This window comes from Marmota flaviventris, chromosome 12 (genome assembly GCF_047511675.1).
Source record: "Marmota flaviventris isolate mMarFla1 chromosome 12, mMarFla1.hap1, whole genome shotgun sequence".
NCBI lineage: Eukaryota > Metazoa > Chordata > Mammalia > Rodentia > Sciuridae > Marmota > Marmota flaviventris.
The window spans coordinates 16,701,073-16,722,731 of record NC_092509.1 but is presented as its reverse complement, the minus strand read 5'-3'; the positions used below and the strand labels follow the sequence as shown (position 1 = coordinate 16,722,731).

Sequence of the window (21,659 nt, the reverse complement as noted above, 5' to 3'; positions counted from 1 at the left end):
GAATCAGTGGCGCCTCTAGTTAGCCCCCTCAGTGAATGGGCAGGAGGCAGAGGTGCTTCTGAGAGAAGGGAGCAGGACTCTAGTGAGCCAGGATGGGGGACCAGGCTGGCAGCGGGCTTCTGGGCTCTGTGCCTTCCAGCTGTGCTCCAGTACTACCAGGAGCTGATGGCTGTTGGGCCTAACCCTGCCAGCCTTGCCCTTGGGCATCAGTCTCCACATAGAAGGACTAATGGTCTGATGGCTGCGCCTTCTTAAGAACATGAGTTTAGGGAACAGGAAGGAGCAAGAGCAGGGAGTGGGCCTGACTTCTCGTGTCTGCTTACTCGCATGCCCACCTTCACACATCAGCCAGGGTGTGGCAGAAACCCTCAGGTCTGGTGTAGACCACTCTGGCTTCCTGTGAACCGCGCTGTGGTTGGGTGGGTCCCTGGCAGTCAGGATGAACAGGGCACTTCATCCCTCAAGTCATCTATAAACCGTATTTGGAGGTGGGCCTTTGGGAGGAGTTAGGGTTTGCATGAGGTCATGAGGATGGGCTCCGTAGTGGCATTAGTGGCCAGTGCTATGCTCTCACCAGTGACACCCTCTACCACATTATGATGCTGCAGGAAGGCCTTCACTTGGGCTTGCCACTTCAGGACCAGAGATGAACACACCTCTTGTCCTATAAAGTACTCCGTCTATGGTGTTGAGTTCAGCAACAGAAAACAGACACTTGGGTGTGCACGATGATTTCTTCTCTGCAGTGCTGTCACCCCCCACCCAAATAATATTTTTTGTTCCTATTTGTAAGACTATTTATAGAATAGAAAAATATTGGCAAAATGTATGTTTATGATGCCCAAGTTCACGAAGAGCAAGTTGAGAAATGGAAAGCAAGAGATCACTTCTGCATCTAGAGTGCTGGTGACAGAGATTTCTCAAAGCTACACCAATCATTTATTGAACTAAATACACACGTATGTGTATATGTACAGCATGTGTTACTTTGACCTTTTTGACTGCAGGTGCTATTAAAGGACTTTATTGCTGTAGCAGTGAAAAGCAGTGGGCATACGAAATGGTAATCAAAACCATTTCACAAAATAGAAAACAAATGTGGAGACAGACCCCCTTGTCTCTACATTTATTTTCTATTTCGTGAAAGATTCTTACCCAGAAGTCATAGAGCTGGGAAAAAAACAAGATCAAACTCATGCAAAATAAGGTACTCTGCTGTCCAGTGCACATCTCATACTAGAATTGTGTGCCTCTTTCTGGGGCAGAACCAGTGACCTGGCGGGGAAATGAACAGTTAACACCAGCCCATGAATGGGGCTTCCAAAGATGTTTTTGATGGCTCAAAAAGTCAGACTTAGAAAAGCAAGATCTCACTTTTAAAACATAGCAAGATAGAATTACCAAAAAAAAAAAAAAAAAAAAAAAAGTTTTCCAATTTATCTACAAATTTAGATAGTTTAGAAACTTCTCTAACAAGATAGATTAAAATCTTCTAAATGAGAATATGTCTTAATTAAGTAACATTGAGCAGCTGTATTATCCTGTTCAAGTTGTCTTGACCACTTGCAATTAAGAGTGTATTCTGTTTTGCATCACGTTTGATTTAATTGCTCTTAGGTTTGTTTTGGCAGATTCAGGAGGTGGCTGAAGGATGCCTCAGCCGCGTCTTCATGGGCTGAAGTTGTTCTTCTGGTTCGAGCCCATAGCTTGTTGTGAAGACATGGAAAGGTAGATAAGGCAAATGAAGAAAACAGTATGAAAATATTTGGTATGATATGATCGATGTTTTTGACCACAGAAATTTAAACTGGGTAGATGAGTTACATTGAAGAAACACTTCTCATTTTATATAGTTCTTAAAATAGTTTCTGTAAATGGCATGTATTGCTCTTATCAAAGAGAAGGGGGAGGGCTGGGGTCGTGGCTCAGTGGTAGAGCATTTGCCTCGCATATGTGAGGCACTGGGTTCGAATCTCAGTACCACATAAAAATAAAGAGATTATGTTCGTGTATAACTAAAAAAAATTTTTTTAAAAAGAAAATTGTTAGAGCTCATAACTTAGAATATTAAGATATGCTGTTTTTATCTTGTAATTTTATCAATACTCACATCTTTAGTTTTTTTATATCTTCATTCTTATTTATTTATTTGTTTATTTATTTTTATGTGGTGCTGGGGATTGAACCCAGGGCCTTACATGCACAAGGCAAGTGCTCTACCACTGAGCTACAGCCCCAGCCCCTATCTTATATTTTTTAAAGTCCATATTAAACTGAACATTGAAGAAGGGTATATTTGTATTTTTACTGAGTTTGGGGATTATTTTTCTGGCACTGTTAATTTATTAGGGGTATCTTACTGAGTTTGAAAAGGCCTGCCCAGGGAAGGAGGAAGTCCATTGGTACTCTGATCCATGTGTCTCTGCACGTTAGGCCAGGCAGGCAGGGTAGCCAGAGCTAATTTGCCTTCCTCTGAAAGAAAATCCTTCAGTCATAGATGGTGACACAGAACTCAGCAGCTGTTGAGAGGAGATGCCTCCTAGCTGGGCATGGTGTCATATGCCTGTAACACCAGTGACTTGGGAGGCTGGGGCAAGGGGCCTCAGTAACTTTGTGAAGCCCTGTCCCAAAAAATAAAAGGGTTTGGGATGTGGCTCCGTGATAAAGCACCCTGGGTTTAATCTTAATACCACAAAGAGAAAAAGCCTCCTTCAAGGCTCTGGCCTCAGGGTAAGAATGGAAGACCCCACCTGCCAATTGACTGCCATGTGGGTCTCCAGTGATGCGTTCTTGTGGAGCTCAGGTGTGTCTTCCCAGGGAAGCAGTGTTCAGTGAGCTACTTTGATGCCAGTGTGTGGAATGTATCTGTGGGAAGACCCTCAGTTCCAGGGAGGGGGCCGCCCCTGCTGCCTTTGTTTCCTGATCAACCTGGATCATGCTGGAGACTGTTGGCCTGGGCTCCCGTCTGGCTCTTCACATGCTGGCTTTTGGCACATGCTGTGTGTGACCTTCAGGATTTGATTCTGCGTCTGTGAAATGAGGATCAAAGCTGTGCCCCCGTCCCAGGCCTGTGTGAGCACTGTGTGGACTCCTTCACATCAGGGGCTTGGAAGTAGGTTGGGTGCTTAGTAAGACTTCAGACGCTAGCTGCTGTTGCTACTGCCAGCATTACCATGTGGATATCTTACAATGGCCCAGTTTATGTGCAGATACCCATCTTGCTCTCCAAATGTACCATTGTTTCTAAGCTGAGAATGCCCAAATTGGAGATCACCTACACAAGATGGAAGAAATGAAAGACCTTTGTTTTCCACTTGGAAAAGGATTCCGTGAATGACCAACCTGGTAAGGCCTCACCAGTGCGGTTGCAGTGCTGTTAAACCCGGGAGGTAGGATTTGGGACAACTGCTTGCTCGTGATTTGACTCCGTCTATTTTGTGTTAAGGCCCAGCTGAGCTCCACTTGCTGTCAGGAGTAGCAAACTGCAGGTGTGTTCCTTGAAATTTACAGTAGCTCGCTCTTCAGGTGTGAACACAGCAAGATTAACTAAATGCTTCTCGTGTTTTACCAAGGTTGGCCGTGTTATGTGGTGGTAAGGTTTTGTTGTCGGGGTTTTTGAGCTGGTGCACACTGTTGGGCCGCAGCTACTTGGCTGAGCCAGCATTGCTCATAGGCTGCACCATGCTCCTTTCTGTTTTAATTTGTTTCTTTTCATCTGTTTTTCATATCAAGGCAGCATTGTATACAAATCTGTTTTCCCCCCTTCGTATCTTTAAGTGTGGAAACTGCCTCCTTGTGCTCCTGGAATTTATTGTGTTGATGATTCTTGTAATTTGTATTCTTTGTGAGAGACACGGCACTGCGTGCTCACGAGTGCTGCGCTTCATCTTGGCAACTCGTCTGGATGTTGACGAATCAGTCTTTATTATCCATTATTTAATTAGTTATTGATCATTATTTACTGTTGTTGATTATTGTTAATTAACTTGATCCTGTTGATTATTATTGTCACTGTTCTTGAATCCCTGTGGATTCCGCTTATTGGGATTTTTTTCCACTTTGCCTAGTTTATCCTGGAGTTATTTCTTAGGAAAATGGCAACACAGATAGCCTAAGTCTGTTCATAATTGAGAGTACACAAAGAGAAATGATCTTTTACTCACCAAATTGGGGGAAATTCCAGTTTATCAGTGTTGGTAAGAATACAGAAGCTGATATTTCTGAGGGGCAGCTAGGTGCCATGTTAAAAGAAGGTTCTTTACCCACCTGGGGTTGACTTGGTTCTGTCCCAGAGCTATGGCCTTGGATAGCACAGAACCTGTCCTTACCTCTCTGGGGCGTTGCCATGAAGACCTCTTTAAAGTACTTAAAGTAGCATATAGCCAGTGCTGGGTACACATCTTATAAACGAAAGACATAGTTGTGTTTCATTGGTGGGAAGGCAAAGTGGCATGTTCTTTTTGGAAGGCCTTTAGGTTTTCTTAAAATGTGTAACTCTGATTCTTCTATTTTCCTAGACATGTCTTCCAGAAATATTTCCTACTATATAAAAATTGGACAAAATGAAACAAATGGTCATATTCATATTACTGAATACTGTAAGATTAGTTCATCGGAAGGTGCACACACCCTGCATGTGTATATATGTGTACATAGACATGAAAAGATCTGCAGGCGTTGTAGAAGAATATGCGTGTTTTGATCCTTTCTTTCTTTGGAAGTGTATGTATAGTGGACATCATTTCCATGTAACTGTTAGTCTGTCCTTTACTGTTTGCAGTGAAGGTGTTGATGTGTGATGGGGCATGGCGCAGCCTTGGAGGGCAGGCAGGTGGAGCATGAACAGGGACTGTCTTTTTTTGCTATAATGTTAGCCTTGTTCATCATAACAGTATGCTCTTAATTTTTCATTAAGAAACTGTAGTTGACCAGTGTGGCCGGTGTGCTGGGTTGTGGGCAGGGAAAATGTCCAAGAAGGAGACAGGAAGTGTTCAGGTCTAGGCGTGGGCTGTGCTCTGGGTCAAACCCCAACATTTATTTGGGCAACTAAATTGACATTTCTGTGTTCTGTGCTTCAAGTTTTTAATCTGAAAATAAACAAGAGTACCTCTTGTTTGGTTAGATTTAAGTAAGTCCACACATGTAAAAGGTCAGAACAGTTATGGCAGGTGAAATACACCAGTGAATCCCAAGCTTTGTCACTGGGGAGGAGGAATCCTACAGCCAAAGCCAGGTCTCTCAGGCAGATCCAGGAATGCAGACAACTTTGGGGTGGCCTGGGGAGGTAATGAGGCTATTTACCACATCCAGGGATCGTCGTGCCCCTCTTTCATGTATTTTGCAAATCTATAAGGAAAAGAACCCTGGGGTTTGAGTTTTGTCTGATTAGCAAGAAACTCTTAAATACAAATATAAGTTGGTAGATTAAATTAATGCAAGGTTAGTGTCATTCATTTACATCATGTGTGACTTTATTCTCCTAACTACCATTTTGTAAATGTAATAGAAAATTTCCTCTAATATATAGACTTAAGATATTTAATTACAGGTCTTGCTTCTCGACTATTACAAGATGTAGAAAGAGGATCTTGTAACCAAGACAACAAATGACACATTATTGAATCTTAGAAGAATGTTGTCCTCCTGGCTTCTGGTTTAGGACCTTCCTGTCCCCCACGTACCCATGTTTTGAATCTTTCCGTCCTTGAGATGGTCATGACTCATTCAGATTTTTTTTTTATAAAGAGAATTTTTTAATATTTACTTTTCAGTTTTCAGCGGACACAACATCTTTATTTGTATGCACCACGCTCCTTTCTGTTTTAATTTCAGTTTCTTTTTGCTGAGGATCAAACCCAGTGCCGCGTGCATGCCAGGCGAGCACACTACCACTTGAGCCATATCCCCAGCCACTCAGAATTTTTTTGTGTGTGTGTCTCTTAAGTATGTCTTTATCAGTTATTGGGAGAGCACATTAGTTTCCTAGGGCCATCATAACAAAGCCACACAGTGGCTGACTTTAAACAATGGAAACTTACTCCTTTGTCTTGGAGACTGAAGTTCAAACTTGAGGTGTCCGCACGACTCCTCCTTCAGAGGCTAAGTGGGAATCTGCTCCTGGCCTCGCTCCAGCTGATGAAGGCTGCCAGCAGCCCCGGGCATTTCTCTATCTAGAGGCCTGTCCCTCCTCTCTCTCTGTCTGCCTCTCTTCTTAGAATGCCAAGCCCTGGATCTTGTCCATTGTAAGCCAGTGTGGCCTCATCTTGACTGCATCTGAACAGACTGTTTCTGAACAAGATCACATCATAGGTGCCAGGGGCTGTCTTTTGTGGGGAGGCAGTTGAGCCCACCGCAGGCCTGGGGGCTTGTAATTTCTGGCTTTGACACTGTATCTTCGTAGTGGACCGTAGTGGAGGGAGGAGATGGTGGTAGATCTGTGAGAACTCCTCTGTTGTTCATTCCAAGGTTTTGATCTCCTGGGCTCTTTAAAGAGGCCAGGAGGATGATATACTTTCCCATGATTTGAGCTATTCGTTTTGTTTCACATAATTTTTATAATTTAGGCAGAGTTTATATATAGTTCTACTTTCTTTAATTCTTAGGGTAGAATCATTATGTTTTCAGATTCATGTTTTTTTTTTAAAGAGAGAATTTTAATATTTTTTAGTTTTTTTGGCGGACACAACATCTTTGTGGTGCTGAGGATCGAACCCGGGCTGCACGCATGCCAGGCGAGCGCGCTACCGCTTGAGCCACATCCCCAGTCCCCAGATTCATGTTTTTTGATATACCACTTACTTGATTCAAATGAGATTCCTTTTACAAATTTTAACTTTAACGTTGCCCAATTTGTGTGTGTAGGTTCATTATAAATCTTTGCAATATTTTAACGTTAAAACGCAAACTCACATTTATAGTCCACTTTGAGACCTTAAACACTAAAGACTTGTGTGTGAAAAATTATGGAAACAAATGTGCTGTTTACCCAAATTATGGCCCCACTTAGCTACACATTGAATCTTCTATTAGAAGTAAAAATTCATAATGTGTTCACTAGTTCAGTCAGCAGACAGTTATTGCAAGGTACTATTTCACGAATGGGATACAGCCTGAACACCCAATAGTGCCCATTCTCAGGAGGGTCAGGCTCTGAGGGAGGAGGCTACCCACATAGATGGCCCCTGCTGTGCAAAACGGGAGGACTAGGTATTTTTATGGGGTAATTGAGAAGTGCCTCCAACCTCTGGGGACAGGGTCCTGTGGACGTTGGTGGGAAAAGCATCCCTGGGTGGAGGCAGGATTCCAGGCAGAAGCCCCGTGGTGGGGACAGTGGGGGACATCTACTCCACAGCAGCCGCGGGCCCAGGGGAGGCGATGGAGAATGTGCTCATCTTTTGAGAACTCTCAGCCCCAGATCTTGCCCCACGAGGTATTGTATAACATGTCTGTTAGACATTCTTCCTTAAAACTTGGCCACCAGGATGGCATGCATTATCTCATTTTAGCTTCTTTGTAAAGTTGAGCAGACGCCTGGACAGTCTGCACCTGCCCTGAGGCGGGAGAGTCAGGATCACCCCCGTATTGTTCACTGATGTGCTTCCTGGGAGTGGTGCTCACTCCTTTAGCCATTGGTAAGACTGGAGAGCAGGCCTGGCCTAGGACGGGGGTGGCTTCGCTCACTGTGGTGTTTGTGCCCAGGTCAGGACAGGAGGTCAGGAGGCATCTCTGAGGCAGGTGGTAAAACACCAAGGAACTGAGAGGTAGAATCACAGTGCACAGCAGCAGGCGGGCACTCCTGGTCAGAGGCGTCTCCAGCGGCCAGCTCTGCCTCCAGGAGGGCTTCCGTCCACAGGCGGCTGCCCATCTGTGTGTGCACTAGGACATGCATGCCTCTAAACAGAAGGGAGGATCTGCTGATGCACACTGAGATGCACTTGTGCTTTCAGGCCCACGGATGACAGCAACCAGCCTCCTGGCCGGGGCGTGCTCTCCATGCATGGGCTGACCTATGGTGTCATCCGGGTGGACTCAGAGGAGAAGCTGTCTGTGCTCACAGTGCAGGACGTTGGGCTCGTCATGCCCGGAGGTGAGTGTGGGCCGTGGGTTGTGACGTCAGCAGTCCCAGCCTTGGCCTTGAGGCCGATCAGTTAGCATGTATTTACTGGCACACATCATCTTCCTCTTCCCATACTACATCATGGTCCTCTGTGGGAGCTCTCAGGCTGAGCACTGAGCTTCCAGCCTTTGAAAGTCTTCATTAAGCCTCAAACACTTGAAGCAATGTTCCCTCTCCTGAGAAAAGAGACCCCACAATATCTGAGAAGCTGTGGAATGAAGAGCGCCTCTACACACTAAGACCCTGGGATCATTTTCCCTGGGAAGGCATCATGGAGCAGTATCTGTAGCTCAGACCGGTGCTGGGGCAGCTTCCCCTTCTCTACCCCAGAGAGCAGCTTCCAATCTACCATCTTGACATTTTAACCAAAGCTGGACACCAAGCTCATCTTTCCAAAGCCCTTGAGACTTTGAGCAGATGTTTAGAAGTGAGGAACATGAGTCTGTGTAATCCCTGAAGCCTGTTTTTAGCAGGAAAGCCCTTTCTTGAAGCCAGAGAAACCATTTCTACAACCGCATAGATGGCCACTTGGCTTAGGGTCCCTGCCTTGCCGTACCTCGCCTGGCCCTCACTCCCATGTGGTGTGCTTGGGCACCTCCACGGAGCCTCACACAGGACCCCAGTCTTCCTGCTGATTTGCAGAAAGCTCTTACCTGGTTGTGTCCCCAAGGACCACATGTATCATCATGTAGCCTCCTCAGTCCTCGATTGGAGTCCCCACCCAGAGTTTAGACGTGTTCCCTCTGCGGGCACCTCCACATAGCGGAATGTCACATCACGTCTACACGTGCTGCACGCTGTTTTCACCGGGTCTTGGCAGGATCTAAGTCTCGGGCAGCACCTGCTGGGCAGAAGCCATGCTGCTTGCAGGCAGAGTCCCAGCAGGGAGGTCCTCAGCTCCCTCCCCTGTGCTGGGCTGGGCTTTCTCCACAATTCCTCTTTCTGTTTTACTTGCCATGTGTGGAGCTAAGAGAGGGAAAGCCAGCCCTGGCATTGCGGGTCCTCGGTGTCCGGTAGTCCAAAGGTTACTGTAAACACCTTTCTGTTGCCTTTTTTACTCCTAAAGACTCCCCAGCATCACAGCAACTTATTCCTTCTCATTCCTCCAAACTGTGCGTGTCCTGGGCTCATTCATGCTTCTCAGCATTCGCCAGGCCTCCCTGGCTCCATTTCTTCCTTTATTAAAAACTAGTTTTTTAAAAAGAGAAATCTCCAGTGGGGAAGCATTAAAAAGATTGGGTTTCAAAATAGAAAACCACCTCTCTGTCCACCCAGGACAGAGGACAGAGAGGCTCTACTCCCTTTCCCAGTGTACCCTCAGTTCATCTTTACCAAGCTGATGAGTGAAGAAGGCTTCAATGTAGCCTTTTATTTTAGTTGTAGATAGACAGCATGCCTTTATTTTTTTTTTATGTGGTGCTGAGGATTGAATCCAGCACCTTACACATACTAGGTAAGAGCTCTACCTCTGAGCCACAGCCACAACTCCTCAATGTAGCTTTAACAGGAATTTCCCTTCCTGTGAGTTTAACTTTCCATGGTTCTCCTGGTTCTGATGCCTTAACACCAACTTGGGCTTCCTGGGAGTCCAGGCTCTAAGCAGCCCACTGTCTCTTGCTGCACACACCCCTTTCCTGAAAGGCCAGGTTCTCAGCACCCTGGTCAGACTTGTGGTCTATGGCAGTGGTGGGGCAGGTGCTGATGGGCGCAGGTCAGAATGTGTGTGCCACAGGCGAGTGTGAGGACAGCATTGTTAAAAACAGCTGGGGCTCTCAGGTGAGGGTCTCCAGAGGACTCACCTGGACAGGGAATGTGATATCAAGGTTACAATTTCCACAGGACGTTAGAGGCTTAAATTCCACTTTCCACGTAGATACCTCCAGCAACTTAGAAGCAAGTATTTTGTGCTGCTTGGGTTGCAGAGTCTGAGTTGTGTGTTGGAAGTGGCATCCATTCCACTGCTGGTGTGTGTAGCCAAGCTCCCCAGCGCTCATCCTGAGCACTACCCTCACATCTGAACTGAATACAATTCACACGTTACAATTAAAGCAATTGCAATGGTTCATGTCACCACAGTGACCTGAAACCATCATGACTCTTTGGGGAAGATGAATACCTGGTGTTTCATTCTCTGTTCATTTGTGTCCTTGTCTGGACTCCTGCATTCATCCATCTGTCCCCCCCTCACCCGGCTCTGACCCTCCTTGTTTTCCGTTTGCTCTCAGCCATCATGTGTTCAGTGAAGCCAGATGGGATTCCTCAGCTATGCAGAACGGACGAAATCGGGGAGCTGTGCGTGTGTGCAGTGGCGACGGGCACTTCGTATTATGGCCTCTCCGGCATGACCAAGAACACTTTTGAGGTAGGCTGATGGAGAGTCCTCTGTCATGACACCTGTCCATGGGTCCCTCTTCGGATAGCCATTGTCAAGGGTGTAGAAACAGAAATGTGAGACAGTAACTTTTGAAAAAAGGTACTAAACATGGTTGCACTGTCTCCTAACCATTTCATTATTTTTGGTGAATTTGGCCTATCAGTATTATTTTGATCTTAGTCATTTTTCAAAAAAGAATAAGTACCATCTCTTAAAAATGACCCTTTGTCACTGTTTTCACCCACACCTAAAATACAAACATGCCCACAGAGACGTGGATGATGAAAGAACTTGGGCATGAGTGGCCGCACCTGAGGCGGCCAGCTGAACACCCCGAACAGCCTCTCGGTCTCTGTTCCTCTTGGCTGGTGTGAACTTGAGCAAATGGGTCTGATTTGGGTGGCACAAACTGGTGTGTGTGTGAACATGTACAGGGTGTGTGTGTGGACATGTACGGGGACATGTGTACTATGGGGGGGTATGTGGGGTGGACATGTGCACTGTATGTGTGTGTGGGGGGGTTGTGGACCTGTGCAGCGTGGCAGGGATTTGTGTGTGTTTGCAGATGTTAGAGAGCAGACTCTTGGTCTCCAGCATGCCATGCTGCATTGTGTTGTCCTCACAACTATTATCATCTTAGCAAGCGATGCCTGGTGGTAGGAGTGAAGTACAAGGTGTGAAGTTATGTTCAGGAAAGCAGAAACCACTTGGGAACACGTTCTTAAACATCTAGAACTTTGGACATAACTGGAGTTAGGTAGAGCCCAAATAAAAACTCTCTCTCCTTTCATATGTGGCTTATCTGTAGGGTGGAAGGAAAAGAGATGTAGAGTTAAGCTCATTTTTTTGCTTTATTTATATTCTCAGCATGGTTCTAACAAGAAAAACTAACATCTTAATGAACAGGATCCGTCACTTTCTCACTAACTTGGGTTGCACCTTGATTCTCACTTATCACTATTGCGCTATAGTGGTCTAAACAAGAACTAGCTGGTGTCTCTTAGCATGGAGTAATTTCTGGCTGTGACCTCCTCCGAGACTCGGAGCCTATGAGGGGAGCTGGCCTGAGGCCCTGCATGTGGCCCAGATGACGGGAGAAGTGTGTGTGCGTGTCTGAAGACTGCTGACAACTGCTACTCTGACCTCTGTGCAGGCGGGGAGTTGGAGATGGACAGCAGGTTGTCACTTCCAGGAGAGGTGGGCTGATTGGAGCCTGTGTTTCCCCAGGTGTTCCCCATGATGAGCTCGGGTGCGCCCATCAGTGAGTACCCATTCATACGGACGGGCCTTCTGGGCTTCGTTGGTCCTGGAGGGCTCGTCTTTGTGGTGGGGAAGATGGACGGCCTGATGGTGGTCAGTGGGCGCAGGCACAATGCTGATGACATCGTGGCAACAGCCTTGGCCGTGGAGCCCATGAAGTTTGTCTACAGAGGAAGGTTGGTTGCCCTCATCTGCTTATTTCTGTAGACCGCACTTTGCACATAGCTGTGAAGGGTTAGTAAGTCACATAAATCCCTTATTTTGAATCCCATTTCCTCTTCTGTAAAATCACAGCTGGACACGGTGCTGAGATTTCCCCTGGTTTTGGATATCCACAATTTTGTACCAGTTTCCTGAGCCCCATGAGTGTATTTTTGTTAACTTCTAAGCTAAGTAAAAGTATCCATTGGAAAGACTTTTAATAGATAACTGCACAAAATACAGGGCTGAAAGTTCATCCTGGAGCAGGCCCCAGAGACTTAGAGGTCATTCTTATCATGGAAGAGTGGCCACTCTGCTGGGGCTGGGGCTCAGTGGTAGAGCACTTGCCTTGTACATGTGAGGCCGTGGGTTCAATCCTCAGCACCACATAAAAACAAGGTACATTAAAAAAAGTGGACACTCACGAGGTACTCCAGTCTCCTACTTTCTTCCCTCCCTTGCTGGACACGTCACAGAGGCTTAGTAAATTCTGTAGCTCCCTAGGGTTTGGTGGTTCTTTTTTGGCTAATTTGAGGGAACTCAGAAATTCCTTGGAATCTTACTTCATTTTGGCAAGTTGGTGGGACTAGGAGAAAGGAGATACTTGGCTACAGCCTCACCACCTTGGGATTATCTTTAAAACTAGAAACTATTTGTGAGAGAGGTTTCCTAGAGATTTGGAGTGGCCTCAATTCTGTGCTGACCCTGTGAGGCAGACGGATTTATCAGGAAGCAGTCATTTCCAAACAGAAAACTTTGATGCAAACTCAAGGCATGCATGGTACAGGTCTCTGCAGCAATTGCAGCAATCCTGCACTGCCTCCTCTTGTCCACACAGAAAGAACAGCCTTGTCCCCAACACCTGCAGCCATAGCAAGGGGCCTCCAGAGGCATTGTGGGTGGTTCGCCTGCAGGGCCCCCCAGGCTTCTCGGCCTCCATGGCTAGACTTGCATTGGTTGGTGCCCGTGAGAGAGCTGGACTTGGTTTGCCTCTGGAGAGGCCCCAGGAGCTGCCAGGCTGCTTGATTAGCTGCAGTTGTGCATGCCTTACTGCAGCAGGAGGGCTTGGGAGTGTTGCTGCCTATGCTCATCACATGTGCCCCTCTGTCCCCACAGGATAGCTGTGTTCTCGGTGACCGTCCTTCACGATGAAAGGATAGTGATTGTGGCGGAGCAGAGGCCGGACTCCACGGAGGAGGACAGCTTCCAGTGGATGAGCAGGGTGCTCCAGGTCATGCGCCTTGCCCTGAAGCTCTCTGCTCTGAGTTTCAGCTTCCCTGACTCACTGTTAGGGTTAGGGCTGCCCCTCACCAATCGGGGCTCGGCCCCACAACACTCCCCTTGGTCAAAAAGCCCTGCTCAAGGGGAGGGGACAGGTTTTCTAAGGCTGATTCCGACTGTTCATGTTGGGAGGTCACGAGTCCGTCTTGGGTTGGGATTTTTTGTTGAGGATATCCTTTTCTCCAGATTCCCTATTTAGTATTTGTGGTCCTGTGTAAAATCATCCAGCTCAGGGAGTTCAGCAGTGTCTCCTGTGCTGGCGATCCTACACCCATAGAACAGGGTTCCCACCGTACATACTTTTGCATGTTACAGTATTTCAGGTGCATAAATGCTTATTGAATAAGTTATGCCACTTACGAAATGTTTTTTTCTATTTCCTATTATAATATGATTACCTCTTAAATTTTTTAGGCAATCGACAGTATACATCAAGTTGGAGTTTACTGCCTGGCTTTGGTGCCAGCAAATACCCTTCCCAAAACCCCACTGGGTGGAATCCACTTGTCAGAAACAAAGCAACTCTTCCTGGAGGGCTCCCTTCACCCCTGCAACGTCCTCATGTGCCCCCACACTTGTGTCACAAACTTGCCTAAACCTCGACAGAAGCAACCAGGTATGGCTTGCAGCACCAAGCTCAGGAGAGCTCCCGTCGCCTTCCTGCCCTTCACATGGCCACATACTCCTGGGGCATAACCACCTTTGAGACCTGTGGACAGAGTGTGAGGGGAAGAGGTGCTTGGCCTTTGCAGGGGACATCAGCACTTGATGCAGATGGGGTTTTGCAGTGCCACTAGCAGAATGGCCTTTGGCGAGGCACAGACCCCCTTAAGATTCTACTGGTAGAATCTCCTTATTGGTAGAATAAGAATAATATATCCTTTTATGTTTCTGTGACTCGGGGATCCAAGCAAATAACACTGGGGAAACAGTCTGAAACATGTGCACAGTTCCTTGTGATATTGTCATATACAAATCTACCTAGTGCTCTGCAGTTTGGGAACACATTATCCATCGTCTGACTTGATTCTCACATTGTCCCAAGGTCTCCATCTCCATTACATGCAAGGGAGAGAGTTGGGCTAGATGATTTCTGAGCCTCTCTGGAGTAAATATTTAAACAACTGTGTAAGGGGTCTGTTGATTCTTGGAATGAAGCTCCTAAAACTTAGAAGGTTTGTAGACCACCCAGTTGCCTTTTCTACTGGATGAATTCTTACTTGGGTAAGAACTGTGTTTGTAATTATTAAACTGAGCAAAAAGCATTAGGCCTCTAACCCATCCTGAGCCAGCAACTGTGTCAAAAGACATCAGAATCGGACAACTCTGCAGCTGCATTCCCTGGGGAAGTCCTTTCAGAATAGCTAGAGGACACTGTCTGAGCAGGTGCCCAGAGCTCTCAGCCCCTAAGACAGGCCTGGACTCTGTTCAGGACCCTGTGTCTTGTTGCTCCAAGGTGAAACGTCTGCCTTGGCCCCTGCATGAATTTGTCAAGGGTTGTATGGTAGGAACTCAACACTAGAGACTAAAGGTGCAGATTCTGAATCTGTGAATGGGGCAGGAATCAACGCGGACCTTCTATGCACACGTTGTGGGGAGTAATCTCAACTTTGCGTTTTCAAGTGGTGTGGTTGAGCCGCTGTAGGAGTGTTCCATGTATACCCCCTCACTTACCTGGGGAGAATTCATCTGTTCTTGCTAAGAACAGATTTTCTAAATCAGATGTAGCAGTGATTGGGGAAAGGAATTCCTAAGTCTGTGCGGAAAGAGATCCCTAAGGTCCCAGACTTCACCCTCAGAGTACAAGCAGAAGTAAACCCTGGTGAGGGGCTTTTACTCCGTAACTGAGAAGCACAGAGTGAGGTGCCGTGAAAGCCCTAGGTCCCCTCAAAACAGGTTTCTCTTTCTAGTTTGAATTCTTAAAATATATGTATATAAGAAGACTTTAAACCAATTTAGCCCGTTTGCAAGCTGGCTTCTTAGAGGAATCATCTTGCTCAGCCCTCGGTTGTCAAGAAGAGTAAGGGCCGCACTAAAGATGAAGAGTGAGAGGCTGAGGGCTGCAGGTTCCAGGGTGTTGAATCACCTGCAGGAGCCTTTGGCTCCTGGGCTTCTCGCGCAGTGGCGGCTCCGCCCCATTCCAGCGAGCAGCACTGTACCAGACTTTTTGTTTGGTTAAGTATGAAGACTATTCATCTTTCACAGTTTCTTTAATAAGAACTAAGAAAAGACATGTAGTCTGCCCACAACTACCACATGGGAGAATTCAGAGATGAGTTGGCTGAGTATATAAGGACAGTCCTCGATGACGCAGCATCCGTCATCCAGGATCCTTCAAACTTCTCGTAAACCAGGAAGAGGGCACCAGTAATGCAGTCACCAACAGCAGTCTTTTCATTCATAGCTCACAAAAGGACTAACAGAGACCCTGAAACCTTACCCCCAATAAAATATACAGATACAGGCTTCCGTATCCCACCACCTCAACAGGATTACTCTCAAATTCATAAAGTATTTTAAATGGATAATATTGTGCTTCTGGTCAACCCTCATGAGTAAGAGTAGACGTGATCTGGAAGTCTTTAACTACTTATGGAATTTAAAAACTGTGATTCTCTGCTATCTGTGTGTGGGTATGAGTTTTGGCATGGTCTGGGCATTAAACCTAGGGCCTCAACATGCCAGGCAAACACTTCACTGAGCCACAGCCCCACTCTGTATCAATTTTTGTAATTGCCACTGTCAACATATGTCAACACCCCTGGGGTTCACACTCACAAGGAAATAAAGGCAGTGGCTTGGGGGGGCCCTAGGAGGATTTTATGTGTGATGAAAACGTCATTTCTGTGCCACCCCTAATCAAAGCTTGTTTGCATTTCCCATCATTGTCATCATACTGATCTCTTTGAAACCTGTCCTAAGATATATTCACAGCCAGGCCTTTGGAAGGGTTTTCCTAGAGTAAATTCTTTACCAAAAGGGGAAGTCCTATTTTAGGGAAATTTGATCTTTGTCTCAAGGCTCTGTCTCTTTCCAGAAATTGGCCCCGCCTCTGTGATGGTGGGAAACCTCGTGTCTGGGAAGAGGATTGCCCAAGCCAGTGGCAGAGACCTGGGTCAGATAGAAGACAACGACCAGGCCCGGAAGGTAAGAGCCGAGGCCCACATCTCTCCTATGTTCCTTCCACAGTGTGAGAAGCAACTGTCCCTGCAGCTGCCCCTGTGCCAGGTGCATGTCCACTCCCTTGGCATCCGTAATGGTCTTGTCCTACCTACCCTGTCTTGCAAGACATGTCCATGAACTTTTATAAGGAGAATCTATTCACTAGGGGATATGGCGTTTTTAAAAATTGGCTAGTGACACAGAAATGGGTACATAATGTCATCCCCGACTGGCAGGACCAAGGCAGATGTGTGGGACTCCTCTTCCTGTTTTAGGTCCTTTCGCCACTTGTTTGATTGTTCCCTCAGCTCTGAAGCCACCCTGCCTCGCAACAACCTTTCCACCAGGCCTCTATTCATTGGTCTCTGGCAGACAGACCTCCAACTGCCTTGTGTAGCCCTGAGTCTTGGTTATTGCCACGAACCCTGACCATGCCTAGGGCTCCCTGGCGAGGTCTTACTTCTCACAGCTGAAAGGTGGTCCTATTCTGTGTCAGCTACTAGGAAATGTGACAAAATCAACCATTTCAAAAGTTGCCAGCGTACATACATTAATTCACTAATTAGAAGCGCTTAATTGGGCTGGGGTTGTGGCTCAGTGGTGGAACACTTGCCTAGCATGTGTGAGGCACTGGGTTCAATTCTCAGCACCACATGAATAAAAAAGGTCCATCCCCAACTTTATTTTTTTTGGGGGGGAATGAAGCACTTAATCATCATACCCCACCCACATGGTATGTTTCTATTATTGAAAGGGATTAGAGTTATCTCAGCCTGAAATTGGGCCACCGTTTTTACTACACACTGAGTAGTATGAAGCATGTAGTTTGAGTTTGCAGTGCAGTTTCATGACACTAGGGAACTGCCATTCTGAACACACCATAGACACCCCGCCTCCCTCACCCTTTTTAATAGGATAGTTCTGATTTTCTTATAACCCATAGAAATAAGCATTTCTCCTCTGGCAGCCCCAGAAGAAAGGCCTTGCTCTACCGCTACCAATGCCAGTGAGAGTTCCCATCCTTGCACAGACCCCCCAAGAGCTCCCCTAACCAAGGGCCCAGCCCTTGAGCTGTCAGTCCAAGTCAGGAGCGATGAATTCTAGATCACTGCCAGAAAATATAGTAAGCACTTGCTTATCCTTTGGCTATGTGTCAGATTTTCCTAAAAAATCTCCATGGGAAAGTGCACTATTTGAAGGCACTAGAAGGCATCCGCGCATTTACTTCCACTTAATTTGGAGATTGCCCAGCACAGATCTCAGTGGCCTGACCCTGGCACCAATGCATTTCCTGTTGCAGTTCCTGTTCCTCTCGGAGGTCTTGCAGTGGAGAGCCCAGACCACCCCAGACCACGTGCTGTATACGCTGCTCAACTGTCGGGTGAGGCACACCGAACTCACGTTTCCTGATGGCTGTTCTTGTTGGATCTAAACTGGTTCCCGGGCCTGGGAAGCACTCTTGCTTCTGTGTGTGTGTTTTTGATTTATTTCTTATTAGTGTGTTACCATTATACACAATAGTGGGGTTCATTTTGACACATTCATGAATGCACATGACATAATTTGCTGCAATTCAATCCCCAGTATCTCCCTTTCTCCCCTCCCTCCGCTCTACTGGTCTTCCTTCTATTTTTTTTTTTTTTAATTGGTGCATCATAGGTGTACGTAAAAGTGGAATTCATTGTGATGTATTCACACGTGCACATAACATGACTTGGTCAATTTCATTCTGCAGTTTGTTTTACCTCCCTCCAGCTGCTTCCTCTATTTTCCTGTTCTCCCTTCTACCTTCACGAAATCCCACCTTTCTGTATTTCTTACTTTTGCCTGGCTTCCACATAGAAGAGAACATTTTCAACCCTTGACTTTCTGAGTTTGACTTATTTCATTTAGCAGATGTTCTGCAGTTACACCCATTTACCAGCACATGCCATGATGCTTCTTTGTGGCTGAGTGAAACTCCATTGTCTTCATACACCACATTTTCTTTATCCATTTGTCTGTTGATGGGCTCCTAGGCTGATACCAAAACTGAGCTATTGTGAATTGTGCTCCTGTAAACATGGGTATACCTGTATCTCTATAATATGTTGAGTTTGGTTATTTGGGATGAATATCAAGGAGCCAGATGGCTGGGTCATAGGGTGGTTCCATACCTAGTCTTTTGAGGAATCTCCGTACTGCTTTCCAGAGTAGGTGTGCTAATTTGCAGTCTACCAACAGTGTATGGATATGCCTTTCTCCCTACATCCTCACCAGTAATTACCGTTATTAGTATTCTTTCCTCTCCCCCACCTCCCCCAGTACTGGGATTGAACCCAGGGGCACTCTACCTCTGAACTATATCTTCAGCCCTTTTTATTTTTTATTTTGAAATAGGGTCCTACCATGTTGCCCAGGGTGGCCTTGAACTTGGTGATTTCTCCCAAGTCTCTGGGATTACAGATGTGTGCGGCTGCCCCTGGCTGTTGCTTATATTCTTAATGATTGCCCTTCTAACTGGACTAAGAGTCTTTTTTTTTTCCCCCTTGAGCTTTAGTGGTATTATTAAGAAAGCACTTGCTATTTTATAATACTCCCAACTTAATTCTTTCCCTGAATCTTTTGGGGAATTCCTTTTGTTTGTCTGATGCTCTCCATTTAAGGATGCTTTTAAGTATGATCGTATCTATACACTATATGTGATATTTTAGCAGCCCTTTTGCAATATTTCCTACCTGAAAACAAGTGATTGATAATATCTACTGAGAACAATTCCAGACTTAGGAGAGTTTTAATTTTAATTACCAAGCTACTTTCTAGAAGTGTTAATTACAGAATCCAAGAAATAAGTCATTTCTACTTTTAAATATAAAGTTTCTATTTCTCATTAGAAATTCAAATTTATCAAGTATCAATCCATAGTAGTACTTAGGAGTAAGGCCTTAAATATGCAAGCAAATATTAACAGTAAAAGTTTAATGCAAAAGTCTTGATATACTTGTTACTTTTTCTTGTTGCTATGAAAATAGTTTGAAAAATAGAAACAAAATGTAGGTCTTCTGGGTAGACGTAGGCACTAACAGCTCTTTACAAAGCTACGGCTCTTCAGAGTTGCTGATGACCAGAATCTGAAGGCTCCTCCTGCCATTTGGAGCAGTAGATTAATGGCACATAAAGGGAAATGCTGACAACATAGTTGATTGTTCCCTGAATCTCTGCTTTGGTTTCCAGTTATCAGACCATTCTGATTATGTGATTTATCTCATCTGAAGGCCCCTCGCCCTCAACTCACAGCAGTGCTTATCATATTGAAATTGCCACATGGGCTGAGTCACTCTCTATCTGCTCGAGACTTTTTCCAGGAAGAGTCCTTGGCAACGGGGATGCCTGTCTTCCCCTCCCCTCTAAGAAGTTCCCTGTGCTGACAGCCCACGAGCTCCTCCTGTCCAATACCATGAGTCCACTTATCTGAAATGCCCTCTTCCCACTTTGCATCTGTTTCTGCACTAGAACCATCCTCAGCCTACAAGTAGAGACAGGACTCCCCTTTCTGCACACAGCCGTTCGCTAGCTTTCTTGGGCATCTGTGTCATTGTCCTCATATCCCTTGAATCACTTCCTGTGCCCTGCATTCTCTGTTTCTCCTGTGAGTTGCTCTTGACTACTTCTCTTTCTCTGTAATCTGAGCAGCTCTCCAGGGACTCCCAGTATCACCTGTAGACTAAAATCTACAATGTTAACTCAGCTGGCCTCCAGTGCCCTACACGAGTCACCTTCTCCAGTGGCTGCCTGCAAGTACCACCTCCCTTCCCTGAGTTCCCTCAGCACTGTCCCGGTGCCTGTGTGCTCCCTAGGCTGTACACTGCGTGGGACTGGGTCAGCTCTGACTCCCTTTTCAAACTCTTCCCCAGAATTGCCCGATACGTGGCTCCCATGTGTCAGATGGGTAAATGCCCGTATCTAAACAGCTGGACTGTACACGGTAGCTCAAGAAGTGATGGACCCTGTGTACACAGCTGCAATACTGATGGAGGCATGCTGATGGAAGTGTGAGGAACACAGGGCTGGTCTTGCCTCGTCAACTGTGGGAGAAGGTCCCTCAGACTGCTCGCCCGAGTGATCAATTCCAGAGCACAAGCTTGACGTCCAGGCCATCTGGCATTGTGGATGCCCGTGCCCTGGACTCTATTATTACAGTCATTTGCTATAGCCAGACACTAGATCTCATGTAAAATTGTTTACTGGAAATTACTTCTGTGCTTTAAAAGGGTTTCGGTAAAAACAACAGAAAATCAGATGGAGTAAGCTATAGATTCAAAGCAGTGATTAAATTTGCTTTAGCTAAGCATGCGGAAACTGTGGTCCAAGGATGCCGCCTCCCATTAGCGGGAATCTCCTGTCTGCTAAGGCTTCGTACATGTTCTGTTCTGGGCTTTTCTGAAGGATCACAGTATCACCTTTATTTCATGAGAGGGTCAGATCCAAGCATCTGTGTTGGTTTACCATTGCCTGCTACCCCGTGTGCACTCTCGATAGGGTTCAACCTGGACCATAGCCCAGCATCTGATGGTGGTTGTAATTTCTGCTCAAATCAGCATTCAAGTTTAACAATGTCTAACAGAAATAAAACATAAGCCACATGCATAATTGTTTTCTAAAACAATATCAAAGCATAAGAGAAGACAGGTGCAATTGATTCCAATAATGAGTTACTTCTCCAGACTGTCAATCCAGTGTGGCCAGTGCCCCAGTCCCGGATGGAGTATTTCTATCAACTGATTTTGGCCACCTCTCACCTGATCTTTTTTTAATGGTATAATTTTTTAAAAAATTCTTTTTAGTTATACATGAAAATGTATTTTGACACACATACTTGGAGTATAACTTCCTATTCTTGTGGTTGTACATGATGTGAAGTTACATTGGTGTGTATTCATATATGAATACTATAAAAGTTATGTCCGATTCATTATGTCTTTCCTATTCCCATCCCCCTCCCTTACCCCAACTCCCCCCTATCCAATGTGGTGAACCCCACCCCCCACCCCCGCAGTCTATTGTGAGTCAACATCCACATATCAGAACATTTGGCCTTTGTTTTTTTGGAATTGGCTTATTTCACTTAGCATGATAGTCTCTAGTTCCATCCATTTACTGGCAAATGCATAATTTAATTTTTCTTTATGGCTGAAGTATGTGTATATATACCACAGTTTCTTTATCAATTCATCTATTGAAGGGCATCTAGGTTGGTTCCATAGCTTAGCTATCATGAATTGGGCT

At 45.8% G+C, this 21,659-nt stretch overlaps 1 protein-coding gene across 4 annotated transcripts in view; it reads left to right on the top strand.

Annotated features, from left to right (window-relative positions):
* Dip2c (disco interacting protein 2 homolog C) overlaps positions 1-21,659 on the top strand; it is a 367,804-nt gene that overhangs the window by 280,105 nt on the left and 66,040 nt on the right. For all 4 annotated transcript variants that reach the window (XM_071619869.1, XM_071619867.1, XM_071619868.1 and 1 more), the window contains 7 exons: positions 7,947-8,086; positions 10,342-10,478; positions 11,718-11,926; positions 13,068-13,182; positions 13,647-13,848; positions 16,270-16,379; positions 17,695-17,775. In XM_071619869.1, the coding sequence (XP_071475970.1) occupies positions 7,947-8,086; positions 10,342-10,478; positions 11,718-11,926; positions 13,068-13,182; positions 13,647-13,848; positions 16,270-16,379; positions 17,695-17,775 (994 nt within the window). The remainder of the gene's footprint in view (positions 1-7,946; positions 8,087-10,341; positions 10,479-11,717; positions 11,927-13,067; positions 13,183-13,646; positions 13,849-16,269; positions 16,380-17,694; positions 17,776-21,659) is intronic.